The sequence below is a fragment of the Haliotis asinina genome, chromosome 4 (assembly GCF_037392515.1).
Source record: "Haliotis asinina isolate JCU_RB_2024 chromosome 4, JCU_Hal_asi_v2, whole genome shotgun sequence".
NCBI lineage: Eukaryota > Metazoa > Mollusca > Gastropoda > Lepetellida > Haliotidae > Haliotis > Haliotis asinina.
The window spans coordinates 56,696,489-56,721,251 of NC_090283.1; the positions used below are offsets into that span (position 1 = coordinate 56,696,489).

General features: G+C 39.4%; 2 protein-coding genes and 1 non-coding gene across 3 annotated transcripts; 1 reads left to right on the forward strand and 2 right to left on the reverse strand.

Moving 5' to 3' along the window:
* Positions 1-771: 771 nt before the first annotated feature.
* On the forward strand, positions 772-6,647 carry LOC137281705 (monocarboxylate transporter 9-like). The gene is made up of 5 exons (XM_067813124.1): positions 772-1,093; positions 2,435-2,578; positions 3,508-4,482; positions 4,749-4,799; positions 5,545-6,647. The coding sequence occupies exons 1-5, from the start codon at positions 895-897 to the stop codon at positions 5,607-5,609; spliced, it is 1,434 nt and encodes a 477-aa protein (XP_067669225.1). The 5' UTR covers positions 772-894; the 3' UTR covers positions 5,610-6,647.
* A 21-nt stretch (positions 6,648-6,668) lies between these two features.
* Positions 6,669-17,678, reverse strand: LOC137281704 (E3 ubiquitin-protein ligase TRIM45-like). The gene is made up of 5 exons (XM_067813123.1): positions 17,562-17,678; positions 14,284-15,511; positions 10,832-10,879; positions 10,133-10,192; positions 6,669-9,730 (listed from the first exon to the last, which is right to left on the reverse strand). The coding sequence occupies exons 2-5, from the start codon at positions 15,449-15,451 to the stop codon at positions 9,090-9,092; spliced, it is 1,917 nt and encodes a 638-aa protein (XP_067669224.1). The 5' UTR covers positions 15,452-15,511; positions 17,562-17,678; the 3' UTR covers positions 6,669-9,089.
* Positions 17,679-19,691: 2,013 nt separating this feature from the next.
* Positions 19,692-19,763, reverse strand: Trnaa-ugc (transfer RNA alanine (anticodon UGC)). Its single transcript has one exon. It is a non-coding gene; the product is annotated as a tRNA-Ala (tRNA).
* Between the last annotated feature and the right edge of the window lie 5,000 nt (positions 19,764-24,763).

The window sequence follows — 24,763 nt, forward strand, 5'->3', positions numbered from 1 at the left end:
ATGTCCTGTCAGATTGAAAAATGTATCACAGAATTGTTCGTGCAAAAACACACCTGTATATAAACTCACATTGGGTAGTATGTGCCTGTGTTCAATTATAGTCCTACACACCCTGTTTTCGTCCACTTTGACAGGAGTTTAGCTGTTGACAGGCGCGTGTTTACCTCTCAACAGGGTTGTTTCCTTACAACTGCATGTGTGTAGTTTGGTTTCTAGTTTGGGCACCATAAAACAATATTTCCCTATCTTTCTATTCTTCTTGGGTTTTGGACATATGATAAATGAACAGCTATTGTGATCAATGTTATGCTATTTTGACGTCTATTCCCACTAGTTAGTCATGCATATTTCAAAAGGCTTGATTTGCATAAATAAAAACGCCTTTAACTGCAGCTGTTGCTGCACATTACAGTCACTACCTAGCCTTGAATTACCAGCGCAGTCTGGACACTGGTATGTATGTGTTAATTCGTAGTTGTTGTCTGGCATGGGCAACTGAAATATGTAAGTTTCAATTAGCATTTGTTGTCTTTATATTTATATATATTATATATAATATTATTATATGTTTACATGTATAACGCAGCTTCTAAGATAATGAAAGGGCATGACTGTATACGTATGAAGATAAGAACATTTTCAAACGTTCCAAAAAGGCGCCTAAATGCAAATATCACCAGATGAAAGTTTGAAAATGTACACAAAATCAATGCGATTTTAAACGTCATGTTATATCACTTTATTATATCTGGAATACATATTGTTTTGCAGGAATCACCTTGACACGACAGAAATATTATACGAAGTAGATACAAACCGTACTCACGTTTGCACGAAGACGTCACATTGGAGAAAGAAAGACAAAACATTGGATGTCATATTGAAATTAAAACCATGAAGAGCCAAAGGAAGGACATTGATGGTGGATATGCGTGGGTTGTCTGTGTTGCTTGCTTTGCTATTGAGGTGCTCTGTAGCTCTATAAACACTTCCGTTGGGGTCATTACACCGGCCATTCTAGAATATGTAGATGATGACTTGGTTAAAGTATCGTGGGTAGGGTCAACACTGCTTGGAACGTTCACTATGTGCGGTAAGTTTGTTTGCTCCAGGTTTGCAACCACACATTTTAGCTGTCAGCTATGGAATACTGTAAGGGACATTCTCGCGATCTCGCGATCTCGCGATCTCGCGATCTCGACCTTTGGAAACTAGCTTAAAATGTCAAAAGTGCGAGAATGCGAGATCGCGAGAACGAGAGATTTGGCCAAAATCTCGCATTCTCGCGATCTCGCACTTTTGGCCTTTTAGACTTGCTTCTAAAGGTCGAGATCGCGAGAATGCGAGATTGCGAGAATGTCCCTTACAGTATTCCATAGTCAGCGGAACAGAGCAGAGATTCAGCTCTAGTGTTAAACTAGGTGTGTGGCAAAGTCATTTGAGAAGGCAGTTGTTATAATTACGATTTATTCAGTTGTTCGCACACCCGAGGCTGGTCGGCTCATTCACCATGAATGAGTGTTACTGCATTGACATATCGTTCGATGTACCGTATAATGCAACATATGTCATATTTGGGATTTCACTTTCTTAGTAAAGTACAAATTCTAGTACTTTGTTTCGGTTGAGTCCCATGCGGGATTCGAACCCGCACCCTCAGAGTCAGGCACCTAATCGCCAGCACACAAAGTCAGCCGCCTAGCCCGCTCAGTCACCGCGACTTCCACTGGCTGAGCGGGCTAGGCGGCTGACTTTGTGTGCTGGCGATTAGGTGCCTGACTCTGAGGGTGCGGGTTCGAATCGCGCATGGGACTCAACCGAAACAATGTACTAGAATTTGTACTTTACTAAGAAAGTGAAATCCCAAATATGACATATGTTGCATTTGACCACTTTCTAAATGGCATCGTGTAATCGTACCGTATAATGATTTGTTATGCAATGATAGCTTTAAAACTGTGTATTTTAAATCTAGATGCACTTTGTTGACAAGTAGCTTGATTGGACATTTAAGTAACACTTATTGGCACTGATTTGAGCATGTATACGTATCTGTGTGGTTGACAAAGAACGTCAGCATTTGCCACACATAACTCAAGGTCATTGTGTACTTATAAGGGGCACACGGTCGGTATCTCACGCTATACATAAATGCCCGGCCTTCCGTATTTTGAAACATTGGTCTCCACTGTTTGATACTCAACCACTAAACAGTTCCCTTGTTGATGTTCAATACAGAAAGAAAAAATACACAAAATGTTTATGATGAAAGATATACATGGATCCAAACACAAAAAACGTCTGAAATGAAATTCGGATACAGCATACCTTCATGGGTGTGAGCAAATTTGTCCAATGTTTTCGTGTGAAGTGTTTCCTTTGTATCTTGCTAATAATACGGGAAGCAACAAATAAATAAATGACTTTTTTTCAGGACCATTGGCAGGAATTATTCAAGACAAAATTGGAAACCGACGGGCAGGGATTCTGGGTGGTATACTGATGTTTCTTGGACTGACAGCTGCATCTTTTTGTAGGACCGTCACTGGTTTGATACTTACTTTCGGAGTCATAACAGGTAAGATCAACATGCGTGTTGTGTAAACCTTCGCTGCATGATGTGGTTAATGTGGCACTTTGATTCATGGTCTTAAAACAAAATGAAAAGCCAAAGAAATCTATCTTCAGATCCCTAAATGCAAATGAGTATGTTAGATTCTGACAACAATAGTTGAGATATTTGAAACTCAGAAGTAGGAGGCCGCCACAATTTCGAGGTGACAGAATATGACGTGCCCCTCAATAACGCACCCACCCATGACATTACCAAAACGAGATGGCCGAATCCCTGCGCTGCCACACGCGCACGCGCACGGCCAATCACATATACATAAACGTGAACATTTATTAGATACATCCAAATGGATACGTCCGATAAGCTGTGCAAATGGGTACATCTGACCGAGCAAATGGGTACGTGTTATAACCTGGACAAACGGGTACGCCTAATGCATATATGCAGATTGATGCACACATGCAAATGGGGACATCTCATAAACAGAGTCGAATACATGCTTTCTACACACAAACTTGTGCGTGTCAACAGGAAGTCGTTCTCTCCTCAATATGATAACTAGTTTCGAGATTTGAAAGACATAGTTTCTGATCAGCAAGGAGAGTTCTGTGGATATTTATGAATATACAACACCAACATGTAAATGCCACTCCACATAGTGTTCGCATTATGGTCTACATTCATTTCTCATGGGTTTCAGTTGACAATCAAAGTAATTATAAAAGGTTTAAACTAAGTCCGCGTTTGCAACCATGGTTGAACATGTGTCACCTTCAAATGGTGACAACTGTCACCAATTGGGACTGAAACCATTTATTCTTGACAATTTTCCGAAATCACTTGTTCCTTGTTCGTTATTCTGTAAAGTTACCCGTAATGACTCATCGGTGTATGCATCCACAACCTGTGAACCTGTGTATCTATATCCACAGGCTTAGGTTGTGGTCTGGCTTCTAATGTGAGTGGCGTGGCTCCCAGCAACTACTTCAAGAAAAGACTCCCAGTAGCATACGGCATCTGCGTATCTGGAAGTGCAATAGGACTGCTGGCAATCGGACCATTAACAATTCAGCTGTTAGAGATGTACACTTTATACGGCGCGTTGCTTATTTTGGGTGCCATTGCCTTCAATGTTTGCTTAGCTGGAGCTCTAATTCGACCATCATCTACACTAATGCAAGACGAGTCAATGCCAATAGATCTTGCCTGCCAAGGGGACACAGCGGAGACTTGTAATGCACAAGGATCCCCTACAATGAAGACGCAATCACAACATAATGTTCTCACTGTTGGGAAAACGACCGACTATTGTTCTCAAGCTAATTCACCTCAGATTGTTAAGGAAAACATCCCCGGAAAAGGTAAAGGAACGGCAGAATCTCTGCTTGAATACAGCTCGCATTTAACAACTAAACACCCACGGAGTAGGATCATACCACAATGTGTAAACTTGTTCTGCTCAAATGGATTTTTCTTGTATCTGCTCAGTATCATTTTCTGGGCCGTTGGGGATGCAGGCTGCATGGTTCATTTACCAAATTATGCTGAATCGAGAGGAAGTACACCTGCACAGTCAGCAAGTTTGTTCACTGTCATGGGTATGCCTGCACTTTTTTCCGCACTGCTGACTGGTTTTGCCTCTTCAGATCCAGCTATTGGAAACATTATCCTTCATGTTGGACTACAAGGAATGTCAGGGGTGTCCCTCCTGTTACTCCCTGTGCTCTCACATACGTACAGTCTCCAGATGATTTTCAGTGTCCTGTATGGTGCATACAATCAGGGGCCTTATACGTTGATTGGTCCTATATGCATTGAACTGTTAGGCCGTTCCAAATTGGCCATTGGCTTTGGTGTATGTTCCTTTTGCTTTGGACTCGGCAGCACAGTTGGACCACCTATTGCAAGTAGGTTAGCTTTGAACATATATTTTCCCGGTGAACGTGTGAGTGGCTGATACGATGATGCTTTAATAAATGTCTTAATGTGTAACCTGCTATCTGACCTGTGTGTGAAGGTATGAACCAACCATGAAACGTGCATAATCATAAATACTCAAATATGTACTTTGGTGTATACCACTAAAGCTTTTAGGTTTTTTTCAAGACCGTTAACTATTTTACCATCAAACTGAGACATATGTTACTTGAAGAACCACCACGTTGTGTTTCAGGTCTTATCTATGAAAGTACCGGAGTGTATGACTTTACGTTTCTTTTCTCAGGTAGGTATTTGTGCTCACCGCTATAAAAGAATCGTACTAATGTTAAGAAACAAGTACAATTTGCTTTATACAACCCGCCAGATGACAGAGAAAAGTCACAAAATGGTCAGAGAGTAAGTGTGCAATATGTATTTTGTTCAGACATAAACATCCCTGTCCCATTTGTTTGTCAGTATGACAAACCGTTAATGAAGCATACAGTTTGATGGATGCCAGCTTGAAACATACTGAAAAGAGCGACGTTGCGATGTAGAATACCACACCGTCATCACTTAGTTATCATTAGTTTGATCACATTATAAGAACCGACATGGAAAGGTTGCTCTGTGCAATAAACAAGATGTCGTCCATGAAATTGTGTGATTCGTTTATTTACTCTCCATGTTCAAGAATGCTGAACAAACAATTGGCAAATCATTGATTATCAGGCGGTTACATTTAATTTCTGATTAAAACAAACAACTAATTTAAGAGAGAACCACAATCGTACATTGTTTTAGAAACAGCACTTTTTCCCCTGTAAGCATCAGATGTTATTGTCTGTAAATATATATTTAATTTTCTTGCTTTATACTCGTTTCAGTACAAAATGTTTTGCCAATATCAGTTTCATTGCTGTCTACATATTTCATAGTAAAGGAGTCCAGCTTTACGCCGTTTCAGCAGTACATAAGCAATGGCACAGAGGAGGACACAAGACATGTCTTTTCAACTCTGTGTATATTTGTTCATTGTTTTGTTACAGGTGCCTGCTTCATCATCAGTGCCTTCTTCGCCTTGTGTATTCCCTTGTCCAAGAAGCCAGCATAAGTTCATATTTTAATGTTAACGTTGTATGAATATCTGTCATGTTTTTTTACCTCCCGCGACGAAGTGGGAGATAGATTTTGGTTTGGTCTCCAACCGTCCGAAATGATGGGGACAGAAGAACTGGTACAGAAAGGGAAACCAAATTTGTTATGTGTTGTCAGGACATGAATGCCCTGGTAGAGTTAACGAAACGGGTACCAAAGAGGAACACAGCACTGTAGCGGGAGATACTGATGACCATGTCTTTTTGCTGTAACTACTTGGTCAAGTGATTGTTATCAAATTACAATGCATGATTATAACGTTGTGCACAACTTCTGTAAATGTCTGTGCCATGAACGTAGCGAGGCACGTCATGTAAGCACCATCGTGCTGGTATATGCTGAACGTTGTTTTTTCCAACGTGTCGACAGCTACATCTTTCATCGATGTAAAACAAGCCACGAAATATGATCAAGGTTCACCGTGACTCCCAGAGTCAGCTCCGAAACAAATGATAATGATTATTCTGCACCTAAATACTAGATTTGTAGCAAACGTTGCAATGCATCTTATCTATGAACTACTATTGCACTAACCTGAAAACAAATATTAATGAAATGGTTGGCAAGTTATTGTTGAAACACTTTTGATGTGGGACTATTTCCCAGTCAAGAGATCTTATTAAGGATAAACTTGCACGAGTGTGCAACGCTCGACAAATAACGTGTGAGTCGCGTTGGCCTCTGTCGTGGAACACGTTGGCCACGCGTGTGAAGCCCGTTTTGCACATGCACTCGAGTCGCTTTGGCCAATTGTGTGCAACCCGTGACACAAGCAGTTCGGAAGGAACAAACGTTTGAGCAAAGGAGGACCCATTTTAACATAAAGCTGGAGGTGGTAACAGAGAGATCATACTGAATTACCTGATGAAGTATTTTTAGATACGATGAGTCAGACCCGTCTATGATACATGATATATATTGGACCTTTGTCTCTGCATGTTGTGACATGGATTTTTCGTCGTTGAAAGGTTTGAATAAATTCACACTAAACAAATAATGTGCAACTTCCAGTGAGTTTATGCTTAAGTGGATGTATCGATTTTATTGGATATTAATTACTCTATGATGGCTCGATCATCTTATGTCAACTCCTTGGCCATGACGCTGGGAAGAGCAGCATTTAATAAAGGAACATCGGTTACTGAAGGAGAAAACACATGGGTACAAATACTTCCCTTACCACAGGTATAGACAATTATAGGTGAGCGAGAAGTCGTATGTGAGATGGCAATGGCATAATGGCCACAGGGAGAGAGTGAAAATAGTATTGTCAGCTGAAGTTAAAACGTAACAGTAGTGCTGTTTGCGCTGGTCTGTTGAATATAATGTCAGCACCTCTGTCAATACAATGTCTAATCAATCGATAAGGGCATTTACAAAGGGCACATTTTGAAGTCATATGAATAATGTTTAAGTGAAACGATTATGCTCTAGAGTAGGTGTCAACCGTGCTAAGCTTGCAAGCAAACCTGTAAATGGGAACATGTAAACGTGAACACTTGATGAAAAACGTAGTAAGTGAAACAGTAAATAATTTCCGAATCTCTTTGTAATACACTAAGAGCAAGACGCATCTTTGACCCTGAAGTTAATGTCCCATGGGCATATCTGCATCAAAACTGATTTAATATACAGACCGTGTTTTCCCTTAAGTAACATATATATGACTGGGTATGTTCTTGGGGTAAATAAATAACGAAGCATGTGCCTTTGTGAGCGACAAGTTCTTATTTATTGCATAGACCTGAATTGCCTTTACGGTCAGGATATGGTTGCAATATTGCCGACGTGACGTTAAATTTTAACTCACTCACGCGCTTTACGGTCAGAAGGAAAGTAATAACGTTACGTAACTCAGATTCGTCGCTATTTGGCTGAAATACTGCCGATGTCACTACACCTTCGTTCACATTCTTGTCGACGAAAGTGTTAACAAATCAACTAAACAGTTAGCATCTAATCAGCATGTTCACAATTAAGTCCTCTTTGGAAATTGCCACTACTTGAACATTTTAAATGTGATATCGTTGATCATGCTTCTGATGACATTTTATGGTGTAGATTTTCTCACGTATCGGTAGATACCTTACCCCGTCTGGTTCCTTCCATGTCAGAGACCCAGAGGTGGGGGAGTTGTTTTAACAAGCTATTGTAGTTTCAAATTGCTTTTTATGCCCTTTATTATATATGTTTGATTTTAGCGGACTTCTACTTACCTCAAACACACAAAATGTTCCCTGCATATTTTTGTTTCCTGAAGTTTGTGATGCATTTATTGCAGACTTTTCTGTAATGGAGGGGTACCGTGTTTTAGAGTCAAACAAAATGGGGATCGTGATGCTAGTACATAGCAAGCTAACTGTCTGGAGGTTGACAGATATTATGTAGAAAAATAAACCATAAAAACAGCTTCATTTATATCATTGTCGTGGTGAGGTTCACCATGTTTTGATATCCGCGGGTAATTACGTAGAAACCCGCTTCCTATTATGTCTGTTGTGTACAAGTACGCTGGATTTTTTTGTAAATACTTAATGCATTTTATCTTATACACGTACACACAGATTGCAACATATGTCATATTTGGGATTTCACTTTCTTAGTAAAGTACAAATTCTAGTACTTTTTTCGGTTGAGTCCCATCCGGGATTCGAACCCGGCCCTCAGAGTCAGGTACCTAATCGCCAGCACACGAAGTTGATTGTTTGTTTGTTGTTAAACGCCGCATTCAACACTATTCCAGCTATATGGCGGTAGGGTACGTAAGTCCCAAAACATTTGATGTAAATTTAATTGTAGTATTCATGTTATTTCAATCTTGGCTAGCATTTCATACACTCTCCAGCTGCTGAAGGGATGATGTAAATCCAACTTGGGTCCATGCAGGTAGCAAAGGTACTGTAAGTCCTCATGGCCCATAGTATGGTGATCTACCTTTAGTTGTTTTTGTATTGTTTTGTCCAGATAGTGATATTAATTTTAACTTTCCACGCTAGTTTTAATGATAACTGTGACATTCTAGTTCATTTACAGTCCTCCGTCGACAGGTTTTTATAGTAGGCATATATTTCTTTTAAGCGTTAAATGTTCTCGTCACGATATGGCTGAAACATTGCCGATTATGACGTTAAATACTAACCCACTCACTCACTATAAGGCGGTAGCCTGTAAATAATCAGACAATCCAGTGATCAACAGCATAAGCACCGATCTACGCTGTTTGGATACAATGACATGTGTCAACCAAGTAAGCCAGCTAGACAGCGTACTTTCTAAATGGCATCATGTAATCATAGCTTTCAATTCGTCCAAGGCGTCAGTACGCTATTATCCATGTCACAACGTGATCAAATTATAGATGCCCCCAGCTTCAAACAACAAGGTACTCGGGACCAAAGTTAATACTACTGAGATGTGTTTCGTGGTGATGAGTTCCTCATTTAAAACATGAGTGTAAAAGATCCAGTTTGACTCTGTTGAGCTGTATTTGCCCTCCAGATATGCACCGCAATTCCGTTTTGCAGAAACTTCGATTGAAAACAGCAAAAGTTGGCCAAAGTCTTTGGCTAAAGTTGACCTCTGTGAATGTGTGGAGAATTGCAGTTCTGTTTAAGTCAAAGAGAATGTATTTTCTTTCTTTAGGATTTGTCATTACTCCATACTGTAGCATTTTCCTTTCTCCTTCAGCATTAGGAAGCGGTTGGTGGAGACACAGGCCTCTGATCCTTAGGCAGAGACTATGATGAGTCTTGCAGTGTCTCAGATACAGAATCATGGAATCAGGCTGACCTGAAAGTTTTAAACCAACATCAATCGAACTTTCAACAGCGATTCCAACTTCAAAGAGAAGGTTAACTCCTTGTAATTCTTTTAGCATTTCGATATGTGCATTCACTTCCCAATACTGTATGTCAGATGAAGACACTGGTTGAAGGCTTGTAGTTCCGTTAAAGTTCACAAATCTCCCGCTACTGTCAGGTTGTTGGGTTGTTTGGAGTTTACGACTTAGTGCCATGTCACTGGTAAATTCCACTTTCCCTGTGTTGGCTCTGTAGACATCAAATTCAACTTCCAGAACTGAAATACAGCAATAAGTAATAAGATAATAATTTAAAAACCCACGTCTCTGTGTTCAATTGGCATCTTAATGCTTTTGTATTCAGGGCGGTGGGGAATCCTCTGGTCACGCTAAAGGCTCAGGTTCGTTTTCGCACACGTGTGCAATTCTTGAAACCCATTTCTGTTGTCCACAGCCGTGATACTGCTGGAATATTGCTAAAATCGGTGTAAAACTTCTCTCAACCCACTCTGTAGAGGCGGTAGAGGCGGTAGGGTCGGTTCGAGTGCCACATGGGAACAATGCGTGAAGCCCATTTCCGGTGTCCCCTGCTGTGGGATTGCTGGAATATTGCTAAAGGCAAAGTATAAAACCATGCGTAACCTGTATTTCTATCAACAATAAATAGAAGAAATTCTTACATTTTACAGTGAAGGCCTCTCTCACTCCAGTAAAGACAGCACTTGTCACATTTGGTGAGTCTGTTGAAAAAAAGGGATATAGAAATGTGTAATCATGTAACCATTGTCTCTTCACTCTTATCATTGTCAATGTCGGTTCAAATTGCTAAATTCAAATATCATTACAACTTTCATGTTTGAAGCTCATACCTGACGTCCCACGACGCGATATTACTGGAACATTGCTAAAAGCGGCGTAAAACCGTAATCACGTATTGTAGCTTTCAGGATATTACCTTTTATTACTCGCCCGTTGAAGATACTGCAGTGTAATGTTTTCACTTCAATATTACACTAGTGTACTATCACTTGACGTATGACGTCAAAATGGTTAAAAGTTGTGACGTCACACTGCTAATGTTGATTTCGCGATTTTACTAGACCTTGCTTGACTTGAAAGCTGAGAGTCCTCACACTGTAGGCAAATTTCACTGCAGTTTCGGTCAATTTATGTTGGCGAGAAATAAACAGAATGCTAAACTCGCTTCCGTGAAATACCATTTTCATTAAACTCGTTAAAGATTTAGTATCAAACTCGTTGTCGCTCGTCTGATACCAAATCATTAACTCGTTCAATAAAAATGGTATTACACGGAAGCGAGTTTAGTATCCTCTATGAAGGATACATTACAAAAATACAGAGTACATTGTGAACCTCACATGTGATGGTTATGTTTCCCGTTTCTTCAGCTGCTTCACGTGACACACCTGCAAAAAATATGTACAATACAAGAAGATTGATTGTTCATACCTGAACTCTTAATGATACGTCGTCATATTGCTGTTATTTAATGTTGTGTACCGTACTTCGAAGCTGTAAACGATATTTCAAGTCATATGCATATATACTACAAACAAAAAGTACGGGAACGCCCTAAAATCTGAAACTTAAAAGTGGAAGGCGGTCATTCAGCGGTGGAAATTCAGCACTGTATAAATACTCTTATCATTATTTATACTCAGAGGTAAATGTAACTTTATGTGTGCTCAACAGGGCGCATTTTAAGATATGATAAGATAAGATACGATAAGATAACCTTAATTGTCCCGAAAAGGAAAGGACTAGGTATGATAAGGGTGGTTTTTGGCCCTCTAATAGAATTGGCTGAAAACATGTCATTTGTTTAGAGACAAGTTAGCTTTGCATAAAAATGCTATATTTTACATGATCTGAGGTGTAATTTCACTGCAGAGGGACCCAAACTGGGTTTTATCAGTTCCCATGAAAAATAACAAGAAGTCGGAAATATCAGCGTGCCATAATGACCTATTTACAACTGTCATCTTATTTACATACAAATTACAGCAGTCATGTTGAAAGATATGTCAATGTCAATCACCATGTTTTAACCTCAAGGGGCCCAATTAGGGTTGCAAAACATTATTAATTCAATTACTTGCCAAATGTATCCCCCAAACTCACTCAATATTCACAACAATCTTCGCAAATCCATGGGTCACTTTTTCAACATGTAAGTATGATGACCAATCACGTTGCCCTAAAACTCAGAGGGGCCTGTTTTGGGTAAAGCTACATTTTGGGCACAGCTTCATTTTAACTAGTAAGTGTTACAAGTCAGCATTTACAACCAGTTTCAGCAAATATACAGTTAACATCTCAATCATCATATGTTATTACAATAGCCAACCATGTTGCACTAAAAATCACAGGTCTTGACCTCAAAGGGTCCCATTTTGAGTCAAATTAAATTGTCTGCACAGGTTCATATTAACACCATGCATGTGTTAAAGTCAGTATTCAAGACTTTACAGAGTAATTATTCACAACTCATCAACTTTAAACATATAAAACATCCACTATTACTCTTCATCCACACAGTCATCAATCTCAGTTTCTAATTCACTGTCAAGAACTGCAGCATTCATGAGTGTATAAACCTAAAGTAGATCAAAATATATAAAATATGAATTTTAAAATACTAAGAACAAAGGCAACGAAACCGACTCGAAAAGTTGAATTATCAGTGTCTTCATGATAAAGAAAAGATTTACATGATGTTAATTAAAGCTTGTTTCAACAGTGTTGTAACATAGATTACCAAACCTAAGAAAAAAATACAATATTTGGATTTGTTGTGAAACAGTTAAGTTAACCACTGTAGACTTGATATCAAGAACAAAGTTTTAAAAAAAGAGAGAGAAAAGTCACATGGATTTGAACCTGCATGTCTGATAACACAAAATAACAAACAGTTCACTATTGCAACCATCAGGGTACATATTCCTCTGCCTTCCAATGTGAATTTAAGCTTATATATTACACTTTACATCAATGTATCACTTGACGTCTGCTTGTGTTCATCATCTGCTAGACCTTGATACAATGTTCTTATTCTAGCTACAAAAAATCCTTTTCATACAGTTGGTTAAATGAAATGAAATCATAAGTTCTTGAAAAATTTATATGTTTATACATGGCAATCCTATTGAATGACAGATGATAGAACAACTATGATCAACTTCTGACATAATGACAAAGATGCTCACCTTTACAGCTCATATTCTGAAAATCCTCAGAATGTGAATTTAATTTCAATGAAAGTTTATTATCAACGACGGTACCAGGATAGTTGTGCTCTTCTACTGTTTCCATTTCCAGCCCCTCATTACAAACAGGTTTGACTTTGTTTTTCTGCTTCGGAAGTCAATGTCCTTTATTTAGTTTCTGTTCAGGCACAGGACATTCTCTTTGCGCTATGAAGTAAACGCATCAATATTTTTTCCTAAACTCTAATTCCGATTGACGAATAAACCCAACCTAAATGGCATCATCAACAAATTTGAAACTGAAACTGGTGGATAAATGGGCTATACAGTCATTTGTATACATTGTGAAGAGGACAGGGGACAGGGCACAGCCTTGAGGAGCACCGGTACTCAAATGAAGAACTCTACCTACTTTATGTTACTATTTCCGTCCATGTTGAATATTTTCATCTTCAAATGTGGCTGGATTGTGTTGAAAGCAGAAGGGTTTGAATCAAGCATGGTGCTGGGGTTTTTCAGATCTCTTGTTTGTCGCTGTTTTTGAAAATATTTCATTTCACTCAAACTCAATATTGAATCAGTTGCTTCACTTCATGTTCCAACATGACGTTAAAAGTGCCCATTTAGCATACAAAATGTTGCATTAGCCTAACTGACCTCATCTCGTTTATGCTTCTACATGTCTAACTATCATACTTCCGGCACAGCAACTCAGTCTTTGGCGATTTAATAAAAAAAGCAATGAGTGCGTCCCCTCGAAAGGCCTGTGTACATGCCTCTGAGTTTCTCATACTCGTGAGCCTTAAATACGATATATTTAATGACGAGTGCGTAATTGTCCTGTTTTCGATCACTTCGCCGTGATTTGGTGATGCATCTTTATACTAGGTTATACAGTAAGCGGGTTGGATAGTAAAGCGGGAGTTATCGATTTTTCGGACCTGCGGTGGGCGCCTGTGTTCCCATACGTTTTGTTTGTATCACATCACCACCAGAATTGGTAGGTGGGAAACTATGCTTGCCGAAAGATCAGGTGCTCGGGATCGCTGATCTGGATGATGCATGGCATCGTATTCCACATGATCGATGTTGTGATGCAAATTACCGAACTACCTGCTATAGAGTATGCCGTTTACAGAGCGCTGCACAATAGCTGGAATACTGCCAACTATCCAAACAACAGCAACAACATCAGTTGGTATGTGACCAGATGGTGAATACGTGCAAACACGTAAACAAAACAAAGTGCAAAATATTGTGATTATGTACCTCAGCTGTGAATGGATACCTCGTTAGGATGAGAAAGCCACAACAAATCAGGTGAGCCTATAGCTAGAGTTGTATACTCCATGGGAGTTGAGAGTAATAATTTATTCATAGGATATGCCGTTGAGATTGACAGCCAATGATCGAGGAGAAAAATTACCAGTGTCCCGAGTAAGCACAAGTTGAAATATTGGTTTTGTGCGCTATATCCATATTTATGATAATATCATACCAAACAAAATACTGTTATTACTGCTACACTTTTTATGAGGATGGTGATTGTGTCGCTGCCGACATAAACACTAGTACTATGGTTGAATGTTGAGTGCTATACATACCGTCTTCGGCATGTCTAGATGGCATTTCTCTGTAAGTTGTACAGAACGTTCCATGTGAGGAAATGGCTCGTTTAATTTCCTGAAGGTCCTGTGCTAAAAATTTCATTGATGATACTTTGTTTCGGACAAGAGGGAGTTCAGTCGAGGCGAGACGTAAAGTTCTGTTACCGATGAATCGTTTCAAACGGAACAGGTCATCAGGCGTCGAAACACCCAAAAGTCCCTTGCTTATGTGTAAAGCCGTCTCATGTCTTTCCTTGTCAGTTTTCAGGGTCTTGACTATGTCGATGTTCTGTCTTTTCACGTTTTGTAAACACTGGTCAAGCTGGAGTTTCACCTCTTCCTCCCTTTGCCCCAGAACCGTCTTCATCTCAGAAAATGAGTGCTGCACCGAGTCTATCAAGGTCATTTTCGTCTCATCTAATCGTTGGTCGATTTCCTGCACACACTGCTGCAGTTGATCAATTTCGTCTATTTTTCCCGTGAGCACTCGAATACTTCGATCTGTGTCTTCTTTAATCTCATGTATTCCTGCCTCAAGATCACACACGTTGCAGTGCTTGTGTTCGTTTTGAGAACATTTGTAGCAAATAAGAGTGTAACAGTCTTGATCGTAGTGTTCAAGTGGGTGTCCCTTGTGCAGACTACAATACCCTGGCGCTTGAGATCTACTTTCTGAGTTAGCCAGATCTTGAACGGAAGTGACGTCATGATATCTGGTTGCTTTCATGTCTTCGTGTGACACTTGGCAGTGCTCACACAGAAATGCCTCGCATTCCTGGCACCACGACAGTGCCTGATTACCATCGTTTCTGTTAGTACACAGTAGCTCAGAAGCATTTTCCTTGGCAGTGATGATGAAAACTTTGCGGATTGTCACATGATCCTTTGGGAAACAGGTTTCAGTTTCCTTCTTCTTTAGACAATCAGTGCAACAAAAACAGGGATCTGGATTGGATAGACAAGTATGGCAATATGCTGGAAAGTTATTGTCAGTTTTCGTGAAACATTCTTGGCAAAGTTTGCAGGAAACCACATCTTCACGATCTGAACACAAACAGCTCTCACAAACGGAGTGTAAACATGAAAGTAGGTAAGGATCAGGGCCCCGGTACTTGAAGGATCGTAAGCATTGCGTGCAGTGTGGCAGATCCATCTCAGAAGTCATGATGATGATTTCATCAGTATGTAAACGAGAGACCGCCAAGAAAGTAGGTATCAAAACTAACTGAAAACGGATTGCGAGAGTAAGACGTTTTGCACCAATACAACCATCCTCGATATCTAAAGGGTATACGTTTCGATAAGTCTGGATCCTGGATCCGCTATACCCTGGATGCATACACGAGCCGGCCTGATAAATTTATTACCTCCCTTTGCTGGCTTCGCCTTCTCACAGTAGCCAATCAGCTAGGCCGCCGTTATAACCTAGCTTGCCAGTGTCAACAAAGACAGCGGTCGCAACTGCGAAGGTCGGCTCGCAGTGCGACTCAGATTTTAGGGAAATCATACGAACAAATTGACAGGTCCGAAACTTTAAAACAACATATACAAGAACGCCTTCTACCTCTTCCAGAGAACCTCTGCATGATTTCTGTAGCCAAGTATAATCGGTTGGATAATTTAAAAAACAAAAGTTCAACTTCCTAGCGTAGACATCTGCTTGGATCAAAAGACAGCCAAGGGACGTAATATATTTATCGGGCAGAGCCGTAGATGTGTCCAGGGTATAGTGGAGACTTATTGCAACGTATACCCTGGAGATATCGAGGATGCAATACAACATCTGTCTCACAGAATCACATGTAATGTTGATCTGACTAGGTTTTGACAACACGTTCGTAAATAATCTCCACCCCTCCCGCTAAATACCTGGGATAAAGGACAGCGGATCAGCCAGATTTAACAATACATGTTATAGCAATACAATAATAGCCTCCAAACTCTTTGCACAAAATGACGATCATTATTTCAAACTTAACAATGATAATACACGATATATTCAGTATGCTATTTTGAACTCTGTGTGTCAAAATTCAGAAAAAGTGAATTTTTCTAACAAACTCCAAAAAATCTGAATTGGTATTTAATGATGTACCTTTGGGAACAATAAAAAATGTGAAAAAAGGAAGCTTTATTGATTATGTCTTTTATTCCTTATTATAATATAGCATGATTGCAGTCTACGTGAACTTAGTCTCAGTGTATTTTCTTTACACTCCACCACAGTCTAAGTAAACTTAGTCTCAGTGTATTTCGTTACACTCTACCACTGAGCCTAACAAACCCTAGTAGAAGGTCGCGTCGGGTAACCTTTGAGCGACCAATCACCGTCCAATCAAGCGCGAGACGGTTAAATAGATTTAACCAATCAGACAACGGCTACTATTAAGGGATCGGAGGGACTTTCAAAATATTCAGGTCACTGACACAGATCATTCCACAAACAAAAATCCGCATATAACACAATTATTTGACCTGCAGTACATACGCTTTGGGGTTTCTGTTGACATGGTTACAGTTAGCTAATATTTCCGCAAGATGACATCCTTGAATATTGCCAAAAACACTTTTTTCAGCGACTGTGTACTCACCGTTGTCATGGTTGTACGTATGCCGTGTGCATCACTCGGAAGCGAGCGTACGCTATATAGCATTCGGAATCGTTCGGGTACGAACGATTTCGAGATATAAAGTTCAAAAGGCATGTGCGAATGTCCACTTTCGCGATTTGGTAAGCTGTGTTCTGATTGGTCAATCTCAAAGGTTACCTGACGCGACCTCCCATAAGTTTTGTTAGATACAGTAGTGTAACGAAAAGTACAGAGAATAAGTTTACTTAGACTGCGTTTTTATCGTTTGTGCTTCATGAAACTAACCCCGTTAATCCATCAAGGGAGATAACCCAAAGCTAACAAAACGAAAGTAGGTTTCCTTGAATCAACGCATCAAGAATCGAAAATGAAAGTAACTTTCGTACATATATTTAGCAACACGGGTTATACAGATAGTTTCTAGTACTACTCAGTCCGAAACGCCGATATGATATAAGTCGTTTGGAACCTGATGCAGTAATGTCATAATTTCTATTAGAACGCTCCTTCATTCAATATACTGGATTTCCACTTTAGGCGGTCAACCGCGTATAAGTGCACTCCTCTCCTGTGACAAATGTTTTTCTTAGCAGCGATGAAACACTGGTTGGTCCCCTTTGTGTCTATTATTTGATTTAATTTAACTTATATTAAATAGTAACAACTGCTTAAGCTTATGCTTACCTAGCTGCCTCGTAGTTGTCAGCCGTTGTGCATTCACGGGCTGCCTGCTTGCAGGAAGACCCTGTGGAGAGCGTTGTAGAGTATCCCTGGCATTTCCGCACAGCGAAGGTGAAGGTCATATGTTAAAGGTCATTGCTGGGTACGTCATGTCTTTATTGTGTCACAACCAATGGGTAAAATGAGTACCAGGTTCAATTTAAGAAGGGGGTGGGTCACCCATTTTGTTCTGGGATGGGTGGGAGTGATTGGGTGGGCGGTCACTGATTTTGAAAGCATGTTCTGGGAGGGTAGGTGGGGGTAATTGATTTGTACATGACAAGGCCGGCACTAATGTTAGGGCGGAGGGTCATTCACATTGTACATGAAACTACATAAAAATGCTCATCATCGAACCCTCAGCCCTCACCCCTCAACCAAGACCGCCCCAACCCCCTAACCATAAATTATGAAGAGTCCCTCATACCAATACTTTGTATGTATATTTAAGTAGGGTAATATCCTCGTCACTCTCCATTCCTTACAAATAATGTGCCTCGGACATTACCCTTTACCTAACACCTGTTCCACGTGCTCTCGAAATATGCCCGTCAATCCCGCTACATAGCCAACAAATACTGTCTGCTTTGTTCGTTGTTTGACGCCGCACTTATTCACTATTCCAGTTGTATGGCGTCGGTCTGTAAATAGTCGAGTCAATGATACATTTCCTTCGGAATTTCACATTCCGTATTCTAAAATCAACAGGCTCAGGATTAGCAAGTTTACTTTAAAATCAATAGCAAATATACTACTTGTACAACACACACACACACACACACACACACACACACACACACACAAACACAAACACGCATACGCACACACACACGCACACACACAATGGATAGCATTGTGGATACATACAGTGTCAATGTGGATTCACTGTGCAGCGATCTTGTGTTTTTGCTTGTGCATGATAACTGTGGACGATAACTGGCGGTAACGTCACTCTGATGAATTCGCATGAGTGAGTGAGTGGGTGAGTTTAGTTTTACGCCGCATTCAGCAATATTCTAGCTATATGGCGGCGGTTTGTACATAATCAAGTCTGGACCAGACAATCCAGTGACCAACAACGTGAGCATCGATCTGCTCAATTGGGAACCGATGACATGTGTCAACCAAGTCAGCGAGTCTGACCACTCGATCCCGTTAGTCGTCTCTTAAGACAAGCATTTGTTGCTGAAGACCGCGGGACCTTCACTGGACCCTCTCTGGCCTCAGGTAATACCAACTCTTTTAAACAACATGCATTGTCATGGACCTGACTGTTGCCTGTGTAGAAGAGTGTCTATATAACAATGTAAAACAGTATGAAGAGCTTACATCTTATTAATAAATATGGGTGTGTGCTTACAAACATGCGAAAACTCTGGTCACGTGATATTCAAATTAGCCCGTGGGAGTTTAGTCTTACGCCACACTCAGTAATATTCCAGCTGTTAAGTCGTCAAGGGTGTGGGTGTGCTGCACTTTCGAGTATCCCTCCTCCTGGGGTACTCTCTCCGAAGCAAATTTGAAAGAAATATTCTAGAATATGAAAATTATAAAGTAAACTATTTCAGTCATGGTTTAGATCAGTAATCAGTACTATGAGCAGTTACTGTTGTTTTCAGAAAATTGAGTTGTAAAAGAATTCTTAATGAAATTAACAAGCGCCCATGCACTGACCTAACCGCACCAAATAACGTCGATAACGCATTATAAATACTGCCTATATCAACTGAATATATTAAAGATTATAATATTGACGCCGTACGCTAAATTGATGTAGAAATATAGTTAGTTTGAATTTGGGAAAGTGCAACATGTTTCTGAAGCCACCATGAAAACATAGGTTAAAACAATTGTGAAAGCGAAACTCGTATTTGCAATTAGTATGTTTGATATTTGAGTGCGCCCCAATAATATACTGTAACATTTATTTCGGGTCTATATTGTCTTTATCCGGGAACCAAACTTGTTGCCATTCATGAGCTTTTGAAATAATTCTCAAACACCACAACAAATTATTATTTTCCTGTAACATGAGCCAACCAGTTCTTTTCACTGGAAATACAAATAACTGCATGTAGCAGGCAAAAAGTTTGGTGGAGATGCCGGGGATCGAACCCGGGGCCTTTCACATGCAAAGCGAACGCTCTACCACTGAGCTACATCCCCAACTCCACTGCCACCGAGACATTTTTCTGAGTATATCCTGTTCATTAGTTTTTATCCTAATTTCACGCCTGTATTTCAGGCAGTGATCATGACAAACCTGTCAGTATTTTTCACACTTTCAAATCAACACTAAATGTATGGTTGTCCTGATTTAGATTGTCCCTTACACGCGTTTGAACAAGGAACTAACCCATCACCTGGTAGTCGAATGAATGACAGCACGAATACACAAAGTTCCATTTAGGGCTTTTCATTTTGAATGCTTCATCTTCGTCGCTCATCCATGTTATGGTATTTGTAAACAGCCATTGATTCATGATTTAAGCAGGCCAAAGACAGTAGCAATTGCTGAGCGAAGAGAGAATGCAACGAAGCGGGAAACAGACTTTCAAGGGAGGTAACTTTTCTGAAAGTTCCAGTTTTCTCGTTCTTTCAATCGTGCAAGCATAGGGGACCAGTTCGATCCCAGGATTCGCCTTCCCTTTTAAGTGAGTGAGTGAGTTAATACTTTCCGTCACATCGGCAATATCTCAGCCATATCGTGACGAGAAAACTTAAATGAAATATATGCATATTGTAAAAATCTGTCAACGAAGGACAGTAAAACAACTAGAATATCACAATGCCAATTAAAACTAGCATGAAAGGTTAAAACTAATATCACTATTTAGACAATACAATATAAAAACAGGCTATAGATCGCCATAGTGGTGAAAGAAAATGTGGAATTGTATATTGCATATCAAAGACACTGTATTTGTAAACAGTCCTTCATTACAGCGTCTTCGTGCGTTCATTTTACAGAAAAATCTTTTCTATTAATTAACCTGTTAATTTCTTTAATAACAACACAGTCAGAATCATTTTGATTTCTCACATCTCATATTTATGGACAAACGAGTGAGTGAGTGAGTGAGTTAATATTTAACGTCACATCGGCAATATTGCAGCCATATCGTGACGAGAACAATATAAGCTATAGTAATGTTAAGATGAGAAAAGAGAAAAAGTAAAACCTGTCAGCGAAGGACAGTAAAAACACTAGAGTATCACAGAACATAAAACTAGCGTTGAAAGTTAAAACATTGGAATTAAAGAAGACAATACAACATAAAACCGGGGCTATAGATCGCCAACAACTGAAGGTAGATCACCATACTAAGGTCCATGGGGACTTTACTTCTGCTACCTGCATGAACCCAGCTGGATTTACACCATCCCCTCAGCTATTGGCGATTATCCTGAAATTTAGCCATTACTTAAAACAACAAATATTCTACGATTAAAGCTAGTAGTAGATTTAAATTGACAGGAGGACAATAATTTTACAATACTTCAACCTCCTTTGAGGGTACAGCCACTAACAATCTAAGTTACTAATTTAAACTACCAATCATTAAAATACAACTATCTACAGAACATATCAATTACAATTCAATAAGAAAATCAATTTCTATTAAAAATCCAAGAATTAAATGAGTACTAACTGTGCTAAACTGTGTGTCATTGTTTTGACATTGAAATAGTTATCCCTTATGATGGAGAATTCAACACAGTCAAGCAGGATATGCTTGACCATGGTTCTCTCATCACAAGGGATACAAAACGGAGGATCATCGCCCTTTAGTAAATAACTGAGGGTGTAACGCGTATGGCCAATGCGACATCGTCGCATAATGACCTCTTCAAATCTGGACTGACAGCCCAAGTGAGTGTAACCAATATAAGGTTTAATGGCATGTAATTTATTTATTCCCACTTGGGTGTCCCACTTCTTTTGCATCAGATCACGAATGTAAGTTCTAATGCTAGCTTTATAGTCACTGTATGGAATAAGAAGTGGTGTCACAAATTTGTTGAGTGCTGCCTTAGCAGCAAGATCGGCCATTGCATTCCCAGAAATACCTACATGGCTGGGTAACCAACAAAAGACGATGTCGCACTGGCCAGTTGCAAGATTATTATACAATTCAATTATGTCAATTAAAAGTGGATGTTTACAAGACAAATTTTTAATAGCCTGAAGGCAAGAACGAGAGTCAGAAAAAATTATATACTGTACATAATTAGGATGTCTTTGAATATATTGAAGAGCCATTAATATTGCGTTTGCTTCTGCAGTGAAAATGGAGCTGTTATCAGGTAATCGAGAAGATATTGTTCTGGATCCAATGACAGTGGCACAAGCAACTTTGCCACCATCCTTGGACCCATCTGTAAATAAGGATTTGTATGTACTATAATTATTTTTTAATTGCATAAACTCTTGTTTATATTGTAATTCGTTTGTGTCTGATTTTTTTAACTTTGTTAATGTGAGGTCAACTTGTGGCCTCACTAATTGCCAAGGAGGAGAAGAAAGAAGACGAGAAGGCGCTATACTTTTCAGCTCAATGCCGGCAGCATAAATGAATGGTTTAATTCTGTGCCCAAGAGGCGGAACAAGAGAAGGCTTTTTGTTGTATAAATGCTCATACAGAGGATCGAAAACACAGTTAAAAGCAGGGTTGGATTCGTTAGAGTATAGTTTTGTAATATATTGTAAAGCTAATTGGATACGGCGCTGTGTAAGAGATGGTTCATCGGCTTCGACATAGAGACTGTCAATAGGAGAAGTTCGGAACGACCCAAGACAAAGTCTCAGACCTTGGTGGTGGATAGAATCAAGGAGTTTTAGATTGCTTTTACAGGCTCCACCATAAATAATGGAGCCATAATCAAGTTTCGAACGGACAAGTGAACGGTATAGGTGCAGGAGAGTAGCTTGATCCCCTCCCCATTTTGAGTTTGACACAACTTTCAATAGATCAAGTGCCTTCAGGCATTTAGTTTTCAGGGATTTGATATGCGGAAGAAAAGTTAAATGAGAGTCGAAAATCAAACCTAAGAACATGGCCTCCTTAACGACTTTGATAGGAGTGCCATTTAAAAATAATTCTGGGTCCTTATGTGGTTTATACTTACGGCAGAAATGGATGCAATTAGTTTTTGTCTTAGAAAATTTAAAACCATTCTCAAGACACCATTTATTTATTTTGTTTAAACATAATTGCAGTTGCCGTTCAATAGTATGCATATTCTTACCACGACAGGAAATATTAAAATCATCCACGAAAAGTGATCCATCTATTGAATCGTTTAAAACCTTGGATAAACTGTTGATCTTGATACTAAATAAGGTCACAGACAAAATGCTGCCTTGCGGAACACCCTGATCCTGATTGTAATGATCAGACAGGGTAGAACCTACTCGGACTTGAAACTGCCTGTCTTTTAAAAATTGTGATATAAAAAGAGGCAAACGACCCCTTAAACCGAAGTCATGTAAATCCTTTAAAATGCCATGCTTCCAAGTGGTATCGTATGCTTTCTCCAAATCAAAGAATATCGATACTGCATGTTGTTTATGTACTATTGCGTTTTTGACAAAGGATTCTAGACGTACCAACTGGTCAATGGTACTACGATTTTTCCTGAAACCACATTGAATATTTGTTATAAGGTTATTGGTTTCCAGATACCAGGTTCATCTATTGTTTACCATTCGTTCCATGGTTTTACACTCGCAGCTAGTTAGAGATATTGGCCTGTAATTTGACGGATCTGTATGATCCCTGCCAGGTTTAGGTACTGGTATTACGATGGCATTACGCCATGAAGGAGGAAATTCTCCAGATGTCCATATTTGATCAAAGATATCTAAAAGTGTTATCAAGCAAGGTTCAGAAAGTGTTTCAGTAGCTGGTAATGTATATTATCATCGCCAGTTGCAGTGTCATGAGCTTGCTCAAGTGCAGTATGCAGCTCATGTAATGAAAACACTTCATTATAATCTTCACCATTATTTGAGTCGAAATGAAGTTTCACCTTTTCCTGTTGTTTTTGATATCGCTGAAACTCAGGGACATAATTTGCCGATGAAGAATTTTTGGCGAGAGTTTCGCCAATTTTATTGGCTATCTCAGATTTGTCTGTAAGTACATTATCACCCTCCCTAAGAACCTTTGCCCTTAATTCTTTTAACCATGTTCCAAACCTTGGACATTGGCGTACGTGAATTAATCTTGGATACAACTCGTTAAAGAGATTGGTCTATAATTTGATGGATCAGTATGATCCCGGCCAGGTTTTGGAATGGGGACTACAATGGCATTACGCCAGGAAGATGGGAACTTCCCTGAAGTCCTTATTGAATCAAAAATATTTAGCAGTGTTTCCAGACACGATTCAGGCAAGTGCTTCAGGAGCTGATAGTGGATATTGTCAGCCCCTGTTGCAGTATCATGAGCTTGCTCAAGGGTGGTATGTAGTTCATGTATTGAAAATAATTCATTATAAACCTCACCGTTTTCTGAGTTAAAATTTAATCTTTTCCTCTCCTGATGTTTCTGAAACTTTTGAAACTGAGTGAGTGAGTGAGTTGATATTTAACGTCACATCGGCAATATTGCAGCCATATTGTGACGTGAACATGTTACATATTGAAATGAAGAGGAGCATATAGTAAAAACCTGTCAACGAAGGACAGTAAAATGACTAGATTATCACACTGAGAATATAAAACTAGCGTCGAAATCTAAAAAATAATAGAACAATACAAAACAATTTGGACATCACAATGTAAAATTGGGCTATAGATTGCCAACAACTGAAGGTAGATCACCATACTAGGGACCATGGGGACTTACAGTACCTCAGCTTCCTGCATGGACCCTAGCGGGATTTACACCATCCCTTCAGCCATTAGCAATTTGGACAATGCTAGCCATACATTAAAATAACAATTATACTACGATTAAAAACTGTTGGTAAATTTAAATTGACAATGAAAGCATCGGGACTTACGTACCTTCTCCGGGGGACAATAATTTTACACTGCTTCAACCCCCTTTGAGGGTACAGCCACAAACAATCAAAGTTACTAACATAAACTACCAAGCATTAAAATACAACTATATACAGAACATATTAATCAAAATTCAACAAGAAAATCTATTTCT

Bases quoted from the DNA above. Each gene is read 5' to 3' on its own strand.
- LOC137281705 (XM_067813124.1), top strand. From the start codon at position 895: ATGAAGAGCCAAAGGAAGGACATTGATGGTGGATATGCGTGGGTTGTC. The intron at 1,094-2,434 runs GTAAGTTTGTTT...ACTTTTTTTCAG, and splicing joins TGGAACGTTCACTATGTGCG to GACCATTGGCAGGAATTATT. The intron at 4,800-5,544 runs GTAGGTATTTGT...GTTTTGTTACAG, and splicing joins CTTTACGTTTCTTTTCTCAG to GTGCCTGCTTCATCATCAGT.
- LOC137281704 (XM_067813123.1), bottom strand. From the start codon at position 15,451: ATGACTTCTGAGATGGATCTGCCACACTGCACGCAATGCTTACGATCC. The intron at 10,193-10,831 runs GTGAGGTTCACA...TTTTTTCAACAG, and splicing joins GGGAAACATAACCATCACAT to ACTCACCAAATGTGACAAGT. The intron at 9,731-10,132 runs GTAAGAATTTCT...GCTGTATTTCAG, and splicing joins AGAGGCCTTCACTGTAAAAT to TTCTGGAAGTTGAATTTGAT.